Raw genomic sequence first — 19,306 nt, 5'->3', positions numbered from 1 at the left:
CAGAGCGCCTAGCGTTTTCAGCAGAGCGCCTAGCGTTTTCAGCAGAGCGACTAGCGTTTTCACCAGAGCGACTAGCGTTTTCAGCAGAGCGACTAGCGTTTTCAGCAGAGCGCCTAGCGTTTTCAGCAGAGCGCCTAGCGTTTTCAGCAGAGCGCCTAGCGTTTTCAGCAGAGCGCCTAGCGTTTTCAGCAGAGCGCCTAGCGTTTTCAGCAGAGCGCCTAGCGTTTTCAGCAGAGCGCCTAGCGTTTTCAGCAGAGCGCCTAGCGTTTTCAGCAGAGCGCCTAGTTTTCAGCAGAGCGCCTAGCGTTTTCAGCAGAGCGCCTAGCGTTTTCAGCAGAGCGCCTAGCGTTTTCAGCAGAGCGACTAGCGTTTTCACCAGAGCGACTAGCGTTTTCAGCAGAGCGACTAGCGTTTTCAGCAGAGCGCCTAGCGTTTTCAGCAGAGCGCCTAGCGTTTTCAGCAGAGCGCCTAGCGTTTTCAGCAGAGCGCCTAGCGTTTTCAGCAGAGCGCCTAGCGTTTTCAGCAGAGCGCCTAGCGTTTTCAGCAGAGCGCCTAGCGTTTTCAGCAGAGCGACTAACGTTTTCAGCAGAGCGACTAGCGTTTTCAGCAGAGCGCCTAGCGTTTTCAGCAGAGCGCCTAGCGTTTTCAGCTGAGCGCCTAGCGTTTTCAGCAGAGCGACTAGCGTTTTCAACAGAGCGCCTAGTGTTTTCAGCAGAGCGCCTAGCGTTTTCAACAGAGCGCCTAGTGTTTTCAGCAGAGCGCCTAGTGTTTTCAGCAGAGCGCCTAGCGTTTTCAGCAGAGCGCCTAGCGTTTTCAGCAGAGCGCCTAGCGTTTTCAGCAGAGCGACTAACGTTTTCAGCAGAGCGACTAGCGTTTTCAGCAGAGCGCCTAGCGTTTTCAGCAGAGCGCCTAGCGTTTTCAGCTGAGCGCCTAGCGTTTTCAGCAGAGCGCCTAGCGTTTTCAGCAGAGCGCCTAGCGTTTTCAGCAGAGCGCCTAGCGTTTTCAGCAGAGCGCCTAGCGTTTTCAGCAGAGCGCCTAGCGTTTTCAGCAGAGCGACTAGCGTTTTCAGCAGAGCGCCTAGCGTTTTCAGCTGAGCGCCTAGCGTTTTCAGCAGAGCGACTAGCGTTTTCAACAGAGCGCCTAGTGTTTTCAGCAGAGCGACTAGCGTTTTCAGCAGAGCGACTAACGTTTTCAGCAGAGCGACTAGCGTTTTCAGCAGAGCGACTAACGTTTTCAGCAGAGCGACTAACGTTTTCAGCAGAGCGCCTAGCGTTTTCAGCAGAGCGACTAACGTTTTCAGCAGAGCGACTAACGTTTTCAGCAGAGCGACTAACGTTTTCAGCAGAGCGACTAGCGTTTTCAGCAGAGCGCCTAGCGTTTTCAGCTGAGCGCCTAGCGTTTTCAGCAGAGCGACTAGCGTTTTCAACAGAGTGCCTAGTGTTTTCAGCAGAGCGACTAGCGTTTTCAACAGAGCGCCTAGTGTTTTCAACAGAGCGCCTAGTGTTTTCAGCAGAGCGCCTAGTGTTTTCAGCAGAGCGCCTAGCGTTTTCAGCAGAGCGCCTAGCGTTTTCAGCAGAGCGCCTAGCGTTTTCAGCAGAGCGCCTAGCGTTTTCAGCAGAGCGCCTAGCGTTTTCAGCAGAGCGACTAACGTTTTCAGCAGAGCGACTAGCGTTTTCAGCAGAGCGCCTAGCGTTTTCAGCTGAGCGCCTAGCGTTTTCAGCAGAGCGACTAGCGTTTTCAACAGAGCGACTAGCGTTTTCAGCAGAGCGCCTAGCGTTTTCAGCAGAGCGCCTAGCGTTTTCAGCAGAGCGACTAGCGTTTTCAGCAGAGCGCCTAGCGTTTTCAGCAGAGCGCCTAGCGTTTTCAGCAGAGCGCCTAGCGTTTTCAGCAGAGCGACTAGCGTTTTCAGCAGAGCGCCTAGCGTTTTCAGCAGAGCGCCTAGCGTTTTCAGCAGAGCGCCTAGCGTTTTCAGCAGAGCGCCTAGCGTTTTCAGCAGAGCGCCTAGCGTTTTCAGCAGAGCGACTAACGTTTTCAGCAGAGCGACTAGCGTTTTCAGCAGAGCGCCTAGCGTTTTCAGCAGAGCGCCTAGCGTTTTCAGCAGAGCGACTAGCGTTTTCAGCAGAGCGCCTAGCGTTTTCAGCAGAGCGCCTAGCGTTTTCAGCAGAGCGCCTAGCGTTTTCAGCAGAGGGCCTAGCGTTTTCAGCAGAGCGCCTAGCGTTTTCAGCAGAGCGCCTAGCGTTTTCAGCAGAGCGCCTAGCGTTTTCAGCAGAGCGACTAGCGTTTTCAGCAGAGCGCCTAGCGTTTTCAGCAGAGCGCCTAGCGTTTTCAGCTGAGCGCCTAGCGTTTTCAGCAGAGCGCCTAGCGTTTTCAGCAGAGCGCCTAGCGTTTTCAGCAGAGCGACTAGCGTTTTCAGCAGAGCGCCTAGCGTTTTCAGCAGAGCGCCTAGCGTTTTCAGCTGAGCGCCTAGCGTTTTCAGCTGAGCGCCTAGCGTTTTCAGCAGAGCGCCTAGCGTTTTCAGCAGAGCGACTAGCGTTTTCAGCAGAGCGCCTAGCGTTTTCAGCAGAGCGACTAGCGTTTTCAGCAGAGCGCCTAGCGTTTTCAGCAGAGCGCCTAGCGTTTTCAGCAGAGCGCCTAGCGTTTTCAGCAGAGCGCCTAGCGTTTTCAGCAGAGCAACTAGCGTTTTCAGCAGAGCAACTAGCGTTTTCAGCAGAGCGCCTAGCGTTTTCAGCAGAGTGCCTAGCGTTTTCAGCAGAGCAACTAGCGTTTTCAGCAGAGCAACTAGCGTTTTCACCAGAGCGCCTAGCGTTTTCAGCAGAGCGACTAGCGTTTTCAGCAGAGCAACTAGCGTTTCCAGCAGAGCGCCTAGCGTTTTCAGCAGAGCAACTAGCGTTTTCAGCAGAGCAACTAGCGTTTTCAGCAGAGCGACTAGCGTTTTCAGCAGAGCGACTAGCGTTTTCAGCAGAGCGCCTAGCGTTTTCAGCAGAGCGCCTAGCGTTTTCAGCAGAGCGCCTAGCGTTTTCAGCAGAGCAACTAGCGTTTTCAGCAGAGCGCCTAGCGTTTTCAGCATAGCGACTAGCGTTTTCAGCAGAGCGCCTAGCGTTTTCAGCAGAGCGACTAGCGTTTTCAGCAGAGCGCCTAGCGTTTTCAGCAGAGCGACTAGCGTTTTCAGCAGATCGCCTAGCGTTTTCAGCTGAGCGCCTAGCGTTTTCAGCAGAGCGACTAGCGTTTTCAGCAGAGCGACTAGCGTTTTCAGCAGAGCGCCTAGCGTTTTCAGCAGAGCGCCTAGCGTTTTCAGCAGAGTGCCTAGCGTTTTCAGCAGAGCAACTAGCGTTTTCACCAGAGCGCCTAGCGTTTTCAGCAGAGCAACTAGCGTTTTCAGCAGAGCGCCTAGCGTTTTCAGCAGAGCGACTAGCGTTTTCAGCAGAGCGCCTAGCGTTTTCAGCAGAGCGCCTAGCGTTTTCAGCAGAGCGCCTAGCGTTTTCAGCAGAGCAACTAGCGTTTTCAGCAGAGCGCCTAGCGTTTTCAGCAGAGCGACTAGCGTTTTCAGCAGAGCGACTAGCGTTTTCAGCAGAGCGACTAGCGTTTTCAGCAGAGCGCCTAGTGTTTTCAGCTGAGCGCCTAGCGTTTTCAGCAGAGCGACTAGCGTTTTCAGCAGAGCGCCTAGCGTTTACATCAGAGCGACTAGCGTTTTCAGCAGAGCGACTAGCGTTTTCAGCAGAGCGACTAGCGTTTTCAGCAGAGCGCCTAGCGTTTTCAGCAGATCGCCTAGCGTTTTCAGCTGAGCGCCTAGCGTTTACATCAGAGCGCCTAGCGTTTTCAGCAGAGCGACTAGCGTTTTCAGCAGAGCGACTAGCGTTTTCAGCAGAGCGACTAGCGTTTTCAGCAGAGCGCCTAGCGTTTTCAGCAGAGCGACTAGCGTTTTCAGCAGAGCGCCTAGCGTTTTCAGCAGAGCGACTAGCGTTTTCAGCAGATCGCCTAGCGTTTTCAGCTGAGCGCCTAGCGTTTTCAGCAGAGCGACTAGCGTTTTCAGCAGAGCGACAAGCGTTTTCAGCAGAGCGCCTAGCGTTTTCAGCAGAGCGCCTAGCGTTTTCAGCAGAGCGCCTAGCGTTTTCAGCTGAGCGCCTAGCGTTTTCAGCAGAGCGCCTAGCGTTTTCAGCAGAGCGCCTAGCGTTTTCAGCAGAGCGCCTAGCGTTTTCAGCTGAGCGCCTAGCGTTTTCAGCAGAGCGCCTAGCGTTTTCAGCAGAGCGCCTAGCGTTTTCAGCAGAGCGACTAACGTTTTCAGCAGAGCGCCTAGCGTTTTCAGCAGAGCGCCTAGCGTTTTCAGCAGAGCGCCTAGCGTTTTCAGCAGAGCAACTAGCGTTTTCAGCAGAGCGCCTAGCGTTTTCAGCAGAGCGACTAGCGTTTTCAGCAGAGCAACTAGCGTTTTCAGCAGAGCGACTAGCGTTTTCAGCAGAGCGACTAGCGTTTTCAGCAGAGCGGCTAGCGTTTTCAGCAGAGCGCCTAGCGTTTTCAGCAGAGCGCCTAGCGTTTTCAGCAGAGCAACTAGCGTTTTCAGCAGAGCGCCTAGCGTTTTCAGCAGAGCGACTAGCGTTTTCAGCAGAGCGCCTAGCGTTTTCAGCAGAGCGACTAGCGTTTTCAGCAGAGCGCCTAGCGTTTTCAGCAGAGCGACTAGCGTTTTCAGCAGATCGCCTAGCGTTTTCAGCTGAGCGCCTAGCGTTTTCAGCAGAGCGACTAGCGTTTTCAGCAGAGCGACTAGCGTTTTCAGCAGATCGCCTAGCGTTTTCAGCTGAGCGCCTAGCGTTTTCAGCAGAGCGACTAGCGTTTTCAGCAGAGCGACTAGCGTTTTCAGCAGAGCGCCTAGCGTTTTCAGCAGAGCGACTAGCGTTTTCAGCAGAGCGACTAGCGTTTTCAGCAGATCGCCTAGCGTTTTCAGCTGAGCGCCTAGCGTTTTCAGCAGAGCGACTAGCGTTTTCAGCAGAGCGACTAGCGTTTTCAGCAGAGCGCCTAGCGTTTTCAGCAGAGCGACTAGCGTTTTCAGCAGAGCGCCTAGCGTTTTCAGCAGAGCGCCTAGCGTTTTCAGCAGAGCAACTAGCGTTTTCAGCAGAGCGCCTAGCGTTTTCAGCAGAGTGCCTAGCGTTTTCAGCAGAGCAACTAGCGTTTTCAGCAGAGCAACTAGCGTTTTCACCAGAGCGCCTAGCGTTTTCAGCAGAGCGACTAGCGTTTTCAGCAGAGCCACTAGCGTTTTCAGCAGAGCAACTAGCGTTTTCAGCAGAGCGACTAGCGTTTTCAGCAGAGCGACTAGCGTTTTCAGCAGAGCGCCTAGCGTTTTCAGCAGAGCGCCTAGCGTTTTCAGCAGAGCGCCTAGCGTTTTCAGCAGAGCAACTAGCGTTTTCAGCAGAGCGCCTAGCGTTTTCAGCAGAGCGACTAGCGTTTTCAGCAGAGCGCCTAGCGTTTTCAGCAGAGCGACTAGCGTTTTCAGCAGAGCGCCTAGCGTTTTCAGCAGAGCGACTAGCGTTTTCAGCAGATCGCCTAGCGTTTTCAGCTGAGCGCCTAGCGTTTTCAGCAGAGCGACTAGCGTTTTCAGCAGAGCGACTAGCGTTTTCAGCAGATCGCCTAGCGTTTTCAGCTGAGCGCCTAGCGTTTTCAGCAGAGCGACTAGCGTTTTCAGCAGAGCGACTAGCGTTTTCAGCAGAGCGCCTAGCGTTTTCAGCAGAGCGCCTAACGTTTTCAGCAGAGTGCCTAGCGTTTTCAGCAGAGCAACTAGCGTTTTCACCAGAGCGCCTAGCGTTTTCAGCAGAGCAACTAGCGTTTTCAGCAGAGCGCCTAGCGTTTTCAGCAGAGCGACTAGCGTTTTCAGCAGAGCGCCTAGCGTTTTCAGCAGAGCGCCTAGCGTTTTCAGCAGAGCAACTAGCGTTTTCAGCAGAGCGCCTAGCGTTTTCAGCAGAGCGACTAGCGTTTTCAGCAGAGCGACTAGCGTTTTCAGCAGAGCGACTAGCGTTTTCAGCAGAGCGCCTAGTGTTTTCAACTGAGCGCCTAGCGTTTTCAGCAGAGCGACTAGCGTTTTCAGCAGAGCGCCTAGCGTTTACATCAGAGCGACTAGCGTTTTCAGCAGAGCGACTAGCGTTTTCAGCAGAGCGACTAGCGTTTTTAGCAGAGCGCCTAGCGTTTTCAGCAGATCGCCTAGCGTTTTCAGCTGAGCGCCTAGCGTTTACATCAGAGCGCCTAGCGTTTTCAGCAGAGCGACTAGCGTTTTCAGCAGAGCGCCTAGCGTTTTCAGCAGAGCGCCTAGCGTTTTCAGCAGAGCGCCTAGCGTTTTCAGCAGATCGCCTAGCGTTTTCAGCAGAGCGCCTAGCGTTTTCAGCAGAGCGCCTAGCGTTTTCAGCAGATCGCCTAGCGTTTTCAGCAGAGCGACTAGCGTTTTCAGCAGAGCGACTAGCGTTTTCAGCAGAGCGCCTAGCGTTTTCAGCAGAGCGCCTAGCGTTTTCAGCAGAGCGCCTAGCGTTTTCAGCAGATCGCCTAGCGTTTTCAGCAGAGCGACTAGCGTTTTCAGCAGAGCGACTAGCGTTTTCAGCAGAGCGCCTAGCGTTTTCAGCAGATCGCCTAGCGTTTTCAGCTGAGCGCCTAGCGTTTTCAGCAGAGCGACTAGCGTTTTCAGCAGAGCGCCTAGCGTTTTCAGCAGAGCGACTAGCGTTTTCAGCAGAGCGCCTAGCGTTTTCAGCAGAGCGACTAGCGTTTTCAGCAGATCGCCTAGCGTTTTCAGCTGAGCACCTAGCGTTTTCAGCAGAGCGACTAGCGTTTTCAGCAGAGCGACTAGCGTTTTCAGCAGATCGCCTAGCGTTTTCAGCTGAGCGCCTAGCGTTTTCAGCAGAGTGACTAGCGTTTTCAGCAGAGCGACTAGCGTTTTCAGCAGAGCGCCTAGCGTTTTCAGCAGAGCGACTAGCGTTTTCAGCTGAGCGCCTAGCGTTTTCAGCAGAGCGACTAGCGTTTTCAGCAGAGCGACTAGCGTTTTCAGCAGAGCGACTAGCGTTTTCAGCAGAGCGACTAGCGTTTTCAGCAGAGCGACTAGCGTTTTCAGCAGAGCGCCTAGCGTTTTCAGCAGAGCGCCTAGCGTTTTCAGCAGAGCGCCTAGCGTTTTCAGCAGAGCGCCTAGCGTTTTCAGCAGAGCGCCTAGCGTTTTCAGCAGAGCGACTAGCGTTTTCAGCAGAGCGCCTAGCGTTTTCAGCAGAGCGCCTAGCGTTTTCAGCTGGCTAAAAACCCTTTAGTGGACACATGGCCTAAGAACACCGCTATAGGGCGAGTTCTCGTTTCCGGGCGGCTTGACTGATCCCTCAGGTTTCTCTTGTTCTCGTTGACGCTCTCAGGTAGAGGCGTTCTCTCAGGAAGACTGCGATTGACTCGGTCACATTCCAGCACTGCAGATTTATTGAGCCTTCGCTTCACAAACAGGCCCTGAGCAAATACAAATTATAGTGATCAAGTAGCATTCTTCAGCAAACACAGGCTTGGGTCGCTCGTAACAAATCACTTCCTGAAGGGAACACACTCACGCTGCTTTGGCGTGTTTTTTACATTTATTCATTTAGCAGCTTTTATCCAAAGCGACTTACAAATGAGAGCAATACGCTGCAAAAAGTGCTTTTCTGACTTACTATTTTTGTCTTGTTTCCAGTCCAAATATCTAAAAATTCTTAAATAAAGATGTGTTTACTTAAGTAGTAAAATGCCATAAGATATTATGTCTTGTTTTCTGGGGATATAAATCAAAATTAAGTAAGTTTTTGCTTAAAACAAGCAAAATGATCTGCCAATGGGGTAAGAAAAAGAATGTTTCTTTTTGAATTAAGATAATTTTTCTTACCCCATTTTTTTCAGCAACAAATCTCTTAATATTGATTTATATCCCCAGAAAACACGACTCATCTAGTAAATGCATCCTGATTTAAGAATTTGTTAGATATTTGGACTGGAAACAACAGAAATACTGAGTAAGAAAAGCATTTTTGCAGTGTAAAATCATGAAATGTCACCAAGATGGTTTCATCTGCAAGCCACCGTATCAAACTCTAAATCTACACGTTTTCAAGTACGTTGAGTATACTGAGTAATATCTCAGTATATACATTAATTTTACTCATGCTGTATGACAACTAGTGACTCATCTGGGTCTGATTTCCATTTCTAGTAAGGCGTTTTTTGAGAAACATCTGTTGATGCTTAAAATAATCCTAACTTCAGTGCCTGGAGATATAGAAGAACAGCCTTGAGAGGATCCTGAAGTCCAGACACAGCACTGCTGTTCCTGAGGCTCTTTACAATGTTGTTGTTGGGAAATTACTATAATTAGGGGTGTGACGATACATTTAGCTCACGAGACCGTACACAATAATGGGTTCTCGAAAAGGAGACAATTTTAACATTATTTTTAAGAAATCTTCAATGTATGACTGGAATATCAAATAATGTATGACTGTTTTAACTAATCTAGGGCTGACACTAACCGTTACTCTGGTAATCGAGGAATTAGTCGATTATTTTGCCGATTATTCGAGTAATTGGATTTTGGTGTGTGTGTGTGTTAATAAAAATAGTGAAAATAGCCTTTAAAATTGCTTAAAATGCATATATGATAACAATGAGGCAATAATAATGGGTTCAAATAAAGTGTCTAAAGCAAGTAATCATTTGGTTTTATTGAAGAAGCGTGGTTAAAGATAGTTAAATGAAACCGTAGAATGTCTAAAGTGGAATATTGAAATAACATCAGTAACTTTATTTTTAAGTAATATAAATATATTTTGATCATCGTTCTGATTCTGATCCAGACGTAGTCTTTGACAAAAATGCAATTTTCTCAGCTTTTTGATCAAAATGTTACTCTTTTTTGTTTTTACTTATCCCCATTCAAGTGTTGATAAGGAAGAATTAATGAAGCTAGAATAATGTTTTTTGTTTGTTTAAAATCGGAGATTAAAGCCCCCGTTTAAAGCTTCACACTCATTTAAACGCTGGTATTCCGTCTACAGTTCCTGCAGGAAATTAAGCTCCGCCTCTTTCTTTCTGAGGATTCGAGGCGTTGGACTCTGAGGCGAGGCGTAATGGCAGGTTCCCAGCGTGTTGATGATAGCCGTCCTCTCTCTCTGTCTTACAGGTGTTCACAGGCATCAGTCGCAGGAGATCTCCGGTTTCTACTCGCTGCCTCAAGGCCAGATCCCTCCCTCCATGAACTGGTAAGAGTGAAGCGCCTCAGTGTGTCCAAACATGTCATTTCACACCCGCTAATGTAGAGATGTAAAGCTGAACTCCATCCGTGTTTGTGGCCTTCAGTGTAAAGTAGAGGGATTCTCCACTGGTGGGTCAGAACAACACTGACTGACCAGATAATCTGGCATACTTACAATGGGAAAATTAACTGACTTGTCAACTTTTAAAAGGAAAGAGAAATTGTTTCCATATTTTCCAACTTTCAATAATTCCCTCTTTTAACTGAAGACTATACAGTGCATCCGGAAAGTATTCACAGAGCTTCACTTTTTCCACTTTTTGTTATGTTACAGCCTTATTCCAAAATGGATTCAATTCATTATTTTCCTCAAAATTCTACAAACAATACCCCATACTGACAATGTAAAAAAAATTGTTTGAAATCTTTGCAAACTTATTAAAAATAAAAATTTGAAAAAATCACGTTCATAAGTATTCACAGCCTTTGCCATGACACTCAAAATTGAGCTCAGGTGAATCCTGTTTCCACTGATCATCCTTGAGGTGTTTCTACAACTGCATTGGAGTTCACCTGTGGTAAATTCAGTGGATTGGACATGATTGTCTATATAAGATCCCACAGTTAACAGTGCATGTCAGAGCACAAACCAAGCCATGAAGTCCAAGTCTGTCGATCTCCGAGACAGGATTGTATCGAGGCACAGATCTGGGGAAGGGTACAGAAACATTTCTGCAGTATTGAAGGTCCCAATGAGCACAGTGGCCTCCATCATCCGTAAATGGAAGAAGTGTGGAACCAGCAAGAGACCGTTTGCCCAGCCAAACTGAGCTATCGGAGGAGAAGGGCCTTAGTCAGGGAGAGGACCAAGAACCCAGTGGTCACTCTGGCAGAGCTCCAGCGTTTCACTGTGGAGAGAGGAGAACCTTCCAGAAGAACAACCATCTCTGCAGCTCTCCACCAATCAGGCCTGAGAACCTTCCAGAAGAACGACCATCTCTGCAGCTCTCCACCAATCAGGCCTGAGAACCTTTCCAGAAGGACAACACTCTCTGCAGCTCTCCACCAATCAAGCCTGAGAACCTTCCAGAAGAACAACCATCTCTGCAGCTCTCCACCAATCAAGCCTGAGAACTTTCCAGAAGAACAACCATCTCTGCAGCTCTCCACCTATCAAGCCTGAGAACCTTCCAGAAGGACAACAATCTCTGCAGCTCTCCACCAATCAGGCCTGAGAACTTTCCAGAAGAACAACCATCTCTGCAGCTCTCCACCTATCAAGCCTGAGAACCTTCCAGAAGGACAACAATCTCTGCAGCTCTCCAACAATCAAGCCTGAGAACCTTCCAGAAGAACAACCATCTCTGCAGCTCTCCACCAATCAAGCCTGAGAACCTTCCAGAAGGACAACAATCTCTGCAGCTCTCCACCAATCAGGCCTGAGAACTTTCCAGAAGAACAACCATCTCTGCAGCTCTCCACCAATCAAGCCTGAGAACCTTCCAGAAGGACAACAATCTCTGCAGCTCTCCACCAATCAAGCCTGAGAACCTTCCAGAAGGACAACAATCTCTGCAGCTCTCCACCAATCAAGCCTGAGAACCTTCCAGAAGAACGACCATCTCTGCAGCTCTCCACCAATCAGGCCTGAGAACCTTCCAGAAGAAGGACTATCTCTGCAGCTCTCCACCAATCAGGCCTGAGAACCCTCCAGAAGAACGACCATCTCTGCAGCTCTCCACCAATCAGGCCTGAGAACCTTCCAGAAGAAGGACCATCTCTGCAGCTCTCCACCAATCAGGCCTAAGAACCTTCCAGAAGAAGGACTATCTCTGCAGCTCTCCACCAATCAGGCCTGAGAACCCTCCAGAAGAACGACCATCTCTGCAGCTCTCCACCAATCAGGCCTGAGAACCCTCCAGAAGAACAACCATCTCTGTAGCTCTCCACCAATCAGGCCTGAGAACCTTCCAGAAGAACAACCATCTCTGTAGCTCTCCACCAATCAGGCCTGAGAACCTTCCAGAAGAACAACCATCTCTGTAGCTCTCCACCAATCAGGCCTGAGAACCTTCCAGAAGAACAACCATCTCTTTAGCTCTCCACCAATCAGGCCTATCAGAGTCCTCTCAGACCATGAGAAAGAAAGATTTAACCCTTTGGCCTGAATGGCAAGTGTCATGTCTGGAGGAAAGCAGGCTCTGCTCATCACCTGGCCAATACCGTACCTACAGTGAAGCGGTGGTGGCAGCATCAGCTGTGGGGATGTTTTGCAGCTCCAGGAACTGGGAGACTAGTCAGGATTGAGGGAAAGATGAATTTAGCAATGTACAGAGACATCCTTGATGAAAACCTGCTCCAGAGTGCTCTGGACCTCAGAGTGGGGTGACGGTTCCTCTTCCAAAAGGACAACGACCCTGAGCACACAGCCAAGATAACACAAGAGTGGCTATGGGACAACTCTGTGAATGTCCTTCACAGCTGATGCTGCCACCACTGTGCTTCACTGTAGGGATGGTATTGGCCAGGTGATGAGCGTTGCCTGGTTTCCTCCAGACATGATGCTCGCCATTAAGACCATGAAAAACAAAGGCTTGAGATTCCCTCAGGTGCCTTTTGGCAAACTCCAGGCGGGCTGTCATGTGCTTTTACTGAGGATTGGCTTCCGTCTGGTTGGTGGAGAGCTGCAGAGATGGCTGTTCTTCTGGAAGGTTCTTCTCTCTCCACAGTGAAACGCTGGAGCTCTGCCAGAGTGACCACTGGGTTCTTGGTCCTCTCCCTGACTGAGGCACTTCTCCCACCATCGCTCAGTTTGGCCGGGCAAACGGCTCTAGGAAGAGTCCTGCTGGTTCCACACTTCTTCCATTTTCAGATGATGGAGGCCACTGTGCAGGTCAATACTGCAGAAATGTATCTGTACCCTTCCCCAGATCTGTGCCTCGATACAATCCTGTCTCGGAGATCTACAGACAACTCCTTGGACTTCATGGCTTGGTTTGTGCTCTGACATGCACTGTTAACTGTGGGATCTTATATAGACAATCATGTCCAATCCACTGAATTTACCACAGGTGGACTCCAATCCAGTTGTAGAAACATCCCAAGGATGATCAGTGGAAACAGGATTCACCTGAGCTCATTTTTGAGAGTCATGGCAAAGGCTGTGAATACTTATGTACATGTGATTTTCTTTATTATTAAGTTTGCAAAGATTTAAAAAGAAATTCTTTCATGTTGTCATTATGGCGTATTGTTTGTAAAATTCCTGAGGACAATAATGAATTTAATCCATTTTGAAATAAGGCTGCAACATAATAAAACGTGGGAAACGTGAAGCGCTGTGAATACTTTTCGGATGCAAAAAACTCTTAACTCTGTGACACGATAATAGTGGTATTAGTAAAATCACAGTGGGTATGCTTCTCCACCATTGACGCTTTCTGTGATATAAGCGGTGAAACGGTTTGTGTGCGTCGTCCTGCAGCCGCAAAAATGAGTGCCTCCGTCAGTCATTGTTCAGCCAAACAGATAGTCGTGCCCCAAACACCCAGCATTGGTTGAGTTCGGAGCGCAGTGTTGGGACGCGTTCCTCTAACTGTGTCCCCCGACCCACAGGCCCAATCAGCCTGTCTATCCTCTGCCCTCCTGCGGCTTCAGACAGTCCTTCTCCTCCAGCCTGCAGAGCAGCTCCTCATACCCCAGGTACAGTACCGTACGCTTCAGCCCTGTGTGTGTCACTGACCGATCCGACGCTTCAGCCCTGTGTGTGTCACTGACCGATCCAATGCTTCAGCCCTCTGTGTGTTGACCGATCCAACACTTCAGCAATGTGTGTGTCGACCGATCCAATGCTTCAGCCCTGTGTGTGTCGACCGATCCAATGCTTCAGCCCTGTGTGTGTCGACCGATCCAAAGCTTCAGCCCTGTGTGTGTCGACCGATCCAATGCTTCAGCCCTGTGTGTGTCACTGACCGATCCAATGCTTCAGCCCTGTGTGTGTCACTGACCGATCCAACGCTTCAGCCCTGTGTGTGTCACTGACCGATCCAATGCTTCAGCCCTGTGTGTGTCACTGACCGATCCAACGCTTCAGCCCTGTGTGTATCACTGACCGATCCAACGCTTCAGCCCTGTGTGTGTCACTGACCGATACGATGCTTCAGCCCTGTGTGTGTCACTGACCGATCCAATGCTTCAGCCCTGTATGTTTCACTGACCGATCCAATGCTTCAGCCCTGTGTGTGTCACTGACCGATCCAATGCTTCAGCCCTGTGTGTGTCACTGACCGATCCAATGCTTCAGCCCTGTGTGTGTCACTGACCGATCCAATGCTTCAGCCCTGTGTGTGTCACTGACCGATCCAATGCTTCAGCCCTGTGTGTGTCACTGACCGATCCAATGCTTCAGCCCTGTGTGTGTCACTGACCGATCCAATGCTTCAGCCCTGTGTGTGTCACTGACCGATCCAATGCTTCAGCCATGTGTGTGTCACTGACCGATCCAACGCTTCACCCCTGTGTGTATCACTGACCGATCCGACGCTTCAGCCCTGTGTGTGTCACTGACCGATCCAACGCTTCAGCCCTGTGTGTGTCACTGACCGATCCAATGCTTCAGCCCTGTGTGTGCCACTGACCGATCCAACGCTTCAGCCCTGTGTGTGTCACTGACCGATCCAATGCTTCAGCCCTGTGTGTGCCACTGACCGATCCAACACTTCAGCCCTGTGTGTATCACTGACCGATCCGACGCTTCAGCCCTGTGTGTGTCACTGACCGATCCAACGCTTCAGCCCTGTGTGTGTCACTGACCGATCCAACGCTTCAGCCCTGTGTGTGCCACTGACCGATCCAACGCTTCAGCCCTGTGTGTGTCACTGACCGATCCAATGCTTCAGCCCTGTGTGTGTCACTGACCGATCAAACGCTTCAGCCCTGTGTGTGTCACTGACCGATCCAACGCTTCAGCCCTGTGTGTGTCACTGACCGATCCAATGCTTCAGCCCTGAGTGTGTCACTGACCGATCAAACGCTTCAGCCCTGTGTGTGTCACTGACCGATCCAACGCTTCAGCCCTGTGTGTGTCACTGACCGATCCAACGCTTCAGCCCTGTGTGTGTCACTGACCGATCCAACGCTTCAGCCCTGTGTGTGTCACTGACCGATCCAACGCTTCAGCCTTGTGTGTGTCACTGACCGATCCAATGCTTCAGCCCTGTATGTTTCACTGACCGATCCAACGCTTCAGCCCACACCGATCAGCCCTGTGTGTGTCACTGACCGATCCAACGCTTCAGCCCTGTGTGTGTCACTGACCGATCCAATGCTTCAGCCCTGTGTGTGTCACTGACCGATCCAATGCTTCAGCCCTGTGTGTGTCACTGACCGATCCGACGCTTCAGCCCTGTGTGTGTCACTGACCGATCAAACGCTTCAGCCCTGTGTGTGTCACTGACCGATCCAATGCTTTAGCCCTGTGTGTGTCACTGACCGATCCAACACTTCAGCCCTGTGTGTGTCACTGACCGATCCGATGCTTCAGCCCTGTGTGTGTCACTGACCGATCCAACGCTTCAGCCCTGTGTGTGTCACTGACCGATCCAACGCTTCAGCCCTGTGTGTGTCACTGACCGATCCAACGCTTCAGCCCTGTGTGTGTCACTGACCGATCCAACGCTTCAGCCCTGTGTGTGTCACTGACCGATCCAATGCTTCAGCCCTGTGTGTGTCACTGACCGATCCAATGCTTCAGCCCTGTGTGTGACACTGACTGATCCAATGCTTCAGCCCTGTATGTTTCACTGACCGATCCAACGCTTCAGCCCACACCGATCAGCCCTGTGTGTGTCACTGACCGATCCAACGCTTCAGCCCTGTGTGTGTCACTGACCGATCCAATGCTTCAGCCCTGTGTGTGTCACTGACCGATCCAATGCTTCAGCCCTGTGTGTGTCACTGACCGATCCGACGCTTCAGCCCTGTGTGTATCACTGACCGATCCGACGCTTCAGCCCTGTGTGTGTCACTGACCGATCCAATGCTTCAGCCCACACCGATCAGCCCTGTGTGTGTCACTGACCGATCCAACGCTTCAGCCCACACCGATCAGCCCTGTGTGTGTCACTGACCGATCCAATGCTTCAGCCCACACCGATCAGCCCTGTGTGTGTCACTGACCGATCCAATGCTTCAGCCCTGTGTGTGTCACTGACCGATCCAACGCTTCAGCCCTGTGTGTGTCACTGACCGATCCGACGCTTCAGCCCTTTGTGTGTCACTGACCGATCCAACGCTTCAGCCCACACCGATCAGCCCTGTGTGTGTCACTGACCGATCCAATGCTTCAGCCCTGTATGTTTCACTGACCGATCCAACGCTTCAGCCCACACCGATCAGCCCTGTGTGTGTCACTGACCGATCCAATGCTTCAGTCCTGTGTGTGTCACTGACCGATCCGACGCTTCAGCCCTGTGTGTGTCACTGACCGATCAAACGCTTCAGCCCTGTGTGTGTCACTGACCGATCCAATGCTTCAGCCCTGTGTGTGTCACTGACCGATCCAACGCTTCAGCCCTGTGTGTGTCACTGACCGATCCAAAGCTTCAGCCCTGTGTTTTGTCACTGACCGATCCGACGCTTCAGCCCTGTGTGTGTCACTGACCGATCCAATGCTTCAGCCCTGTGTGTGTCACTGACCGATCCAATGCTTCAGCCCTGTGTGTGTCACTGACCAATCCAACGCTTCAGCCCTGTGTGTGTCACTGACCGATCCAACGCTTCAGCCCTGTGTGTGTCACTGACCGATCCAACGCTTCAGCCCTGTGTGTGTCACTGACCGATCCAACGCTTCAGCTCTGTGTGTGTCACTGACCGATCCAACGCTTCAGCCCTGTGTGTGTCACTGACCGATCCAACGCTTCAGCCCTGTGTGTGTCACTGACCGATCCAACGCTTCAGCCCTGTGTGTGTCACTGACCGATCCAACGCTTCAGCCCTGTGTGTGTCACTGACCGATCCAACGCTTCAGCCCTGTGTGTGTCACTGACCGATCCAACGCTTCAGCCCTGTGTGTGTCACTGACCGATCCAACGCTTCAGCCCTGTGTGTGTCACTGACCGATCCGACGCTTCAGCCCTGTGTGTGTCACTGACCGATCCGACGCTTCAGCCCTGTGTGTGTCACTGACCGATCCGACGCTTCAGCCCTGTGTGTGTCACTGACCGATCCGACGCTTCAGCCCTGTGTGTGTCACTGACTGATCCAACGCTTCAGCCCTGTGTGTGTCACTGACCGATCCAACGCTTCAGCCCTGTGTGTGTCACTGACCGATCCAATGCTTCAGCCCTGTGTGTGTCACTGACCAATCCAATGCTTCAGCCCTGTGTGTGTCACTGACCGATCCGACGCTTCAGCCCTGTGTGTGTCACTGACCGATCAAATGCTTCAGCCCTGTGTGTGTCACTGACCGATCCGACGCTTCAGCCCTGTGTGTGTCACTGACCAATCCAACGCTTCAGCCCTGTGTGTGTCACTGACCGATCAAACGCTTCAGCCCTGTGTGTGTCACTGACCGATCCGACGCTTCAGCCCTGTGTGTGTCACTGACCGATCCAACGCTTCAGCCCTGTGTGTCTCACTGACCGATCAAACGCTTCAGCCCTGTGTGTGTCACTGACCGATCCAACGCTTCAGCCCTGTGTGTGTCACTGACCGATCCAACGCTTCAGCCCTGTGTGTGTCACTGACCGATCCAACGCTTCAGCCCTGTGTGTGTCACTGACCGATCCAACGCTTCAGCCCTGTGTGTGTCACTGACCGATCCAACGCTTCAGCCCTGTGTGTGTCACTGACCGATCCGACGCTTCAGCCCTGTGTGTGTCACTGACCGATCCAATGCTTCAGCCCTGTGTGTGTCACTGACCGATCCAATGCTTCAGCCCTGTGTGTATCACTGACCGATCCGACGCTTCAGCCCTGTGTGTGTCACTGACCAATCCAATGCTTCAGCCCTGTGTGTGTCACTGACCGATCCGACGCTTCAGCCCTGTGTGTGTCACTGACCGATCCAATGCTTCAGCCCTGTGTGTGTCACTGACCGATCCAATGCTTCAGCCCTGTGTGTGTCACTGACCGATCCAATGCTTCAGCCCTGTGTGTGTCACTGACCAATCCAACGCTTCAGCCCTGTGTGTGTCGTCGACCGATCGCGACCCAGCTCCCGCCATCAGCACAACTCTACGCTCAACAGAGCCGCGCTTACAAGAACGTTACGGGTTCAGAGTCAGTTCAGCTCTACTCCCTTCTTATTCGCCCTTCAGTGTGAAAGCAAACATGAAACACGCATTAGTTACAGTAAGGAACGTACACTCATGGCAACCCTCTGGTGCTCTTCGGTCATTTTACTTTTTGTTTTTATGGTAATGGTACGAAACATTTTTATATAAAAATGTATATTTTCAAAAACATATTTAGCTATAAATCTCTATATATATAATATATATATATATAAATTATAATAAAATTATATATATATATTTTCTGTTTTTCAAATTTTAACAAAAATATGCTGGTCAAATTGACCCCAAACACAATTTTTTTTATCAACAAAAGGAGTTCTTAATTTCTCATAGTGTTAGTTAGTCTGCACAACGCTTTAGTGTTTTATTTTTGTAGTGTTGATTTTTGGTAAGTTGGTACAACCAACGGAGGTAAACAGTTAATTTCTGCCGTGCTGAATGACACACACACACACACAAACACACACACGTGATGAACCACAAGACTGCAGCTGTATGTTCTGCAAGTTTCACAGTAAAACACTTTCTTGTAAATGTATATCCTCAGACACACACACACACACTCTCTCTCTCACACACACACACACACACACACAGAGGTGTGTTCGGTGCCGTCAGCTCAGTTTAGAAGGATCTCGCGTGTGTGTTTGATGATGGTCTCCTCGCTCAAAGACGCCTGTGGTTTCGCTTTGTAACCCAAAACCTGAATTAGATGAACAAATCATGTTAATATGCTTACACGCAGTAATAAATCCAAGCTGTGGAAATGGTTTTATTCGGATGTCAACAGACGACGCACATCTTTCTCCAATTCTGCTCGTGTCAAGGGCTCGAATCCAGATCAGAGTCGTGAGGAACGCTGAGCATTCGTCCTCTTTCCCATCGGGACTGGCTTTAGTGATGTGTGTCTCCCTGAGATCTTCTCCAATGCTTGTTTTCCTCCATGCGGAGCGAGATTATGTGTGTGTGATGCAGCGCAACATGCTTCAGCAGTGCAGAAACAGCGCCAGCTGCTGGTCACATGAGGCATTAACACTGTCTTTGATGCAAGATATTCATTAAAGGGGAACTGAAACCAACATATTGGGTGTTGTGTGATTATGTGATGTTCTAACGCATCGTGTCTTTGCTCTGATGTGTGGGGAGTTCCCTTTTAATACTGACGGATCTAGAAAATGTCATGGGCTGAGATAACAGTGGTGTGTGTGTGTGTGTGTAGGTTCTCTCACTCTCTGATGCTTCAGTCCGGCATGCACGCGACGGGGATCCCTCACCCCGCTATAGTGCCCTCCTCTGGGAAGCAGGAGCACGACCAGTTCGACCGGAACATGTACCAGTAAGTCCATCACCAACTCATGCTGTCAAACGCTAGTTATCTTCTTAAAGGGATAGTTCACTTTGAAATTAAATGTTGGTATGTTTTATCTTACCTGAAGTGCATCCAAGATGTAGGTGTCTTTTTTTCCACTGTAGTTTCAATTTTGATATTTTTAGGTCAAATCGTTCTTGTCTGTCAGTCATATAATGCAGGTCTATAGGCACTGTCTCCAAAAGCATGCAGAGAAAAGTCAAAATTACACAATTCCCCATCGTAAGTGCACATTGATGGCCTAAGACACGAAACAAGCGGTTTGTGTGATAAAACCAACAGTATTTATATCGTTTTTACCTCTTGTAACACAGCCACGTCCAAGTGATCTGAGGGCGCGGGCGCTTCCTTCTGTGTGACGTGTGCGCAGACTGGTGCATAGATGTATACACTAGATGTCGCCTTGGCTACGGCAGTTCA

General features: G+C 50.4%; 1 protein-coding gene across 15 annotated transcripts in view; it reads left to right on the top strand.

Moving 5' to 3' along the window:
* tcf7 (transcription factor 7) overlaps positions 1-19,306 on the top strand; it is an 80,889-nt gene that overhangs the window by 42,297 nt on the left and 19,286 nt on the right. For 8 of the 15 annotated variants that reach the window (XM_079585028.1, XM_079585033.1, XM_079585030.1 and 5 more), the window contains exons 5-6: positions 9,149-9,227; positions 18,737-18,853. In XM_079585028.1, coding sequence (XP_079441154.1) covers positions 9,149-9,227; positions 18,737-18,853 — 196 coding nt within the window. Of the gene's footprint in view, positions 1-9,148; positions 9,228-12,835; positions 12,923-18,736; positions 18,854-19,306 lie in introns of all 15 variants that reach the window. The other 7 variants (XM_079585035.1, XM_079585037.1, XM_079585026.1 and 4 more) reach the window with 1 other exon arrangement.

Source organism: Phoxinus phoxinus, assembly GCF_949152265.1.
Source record: "Phoxinus phoxinus genome assembly, chromosome: 17".
NCBI lineage: Eukaryota > Metazoa > Chordata > Actinopteri > Cypriniformes > Leuciscidae > Phoxinus > Phoxinus phoxinus.
Note: the sequence above shows the minus strand (reverse complement) of the source record. Positions and strands in the feature narration are given on the sequence as shown.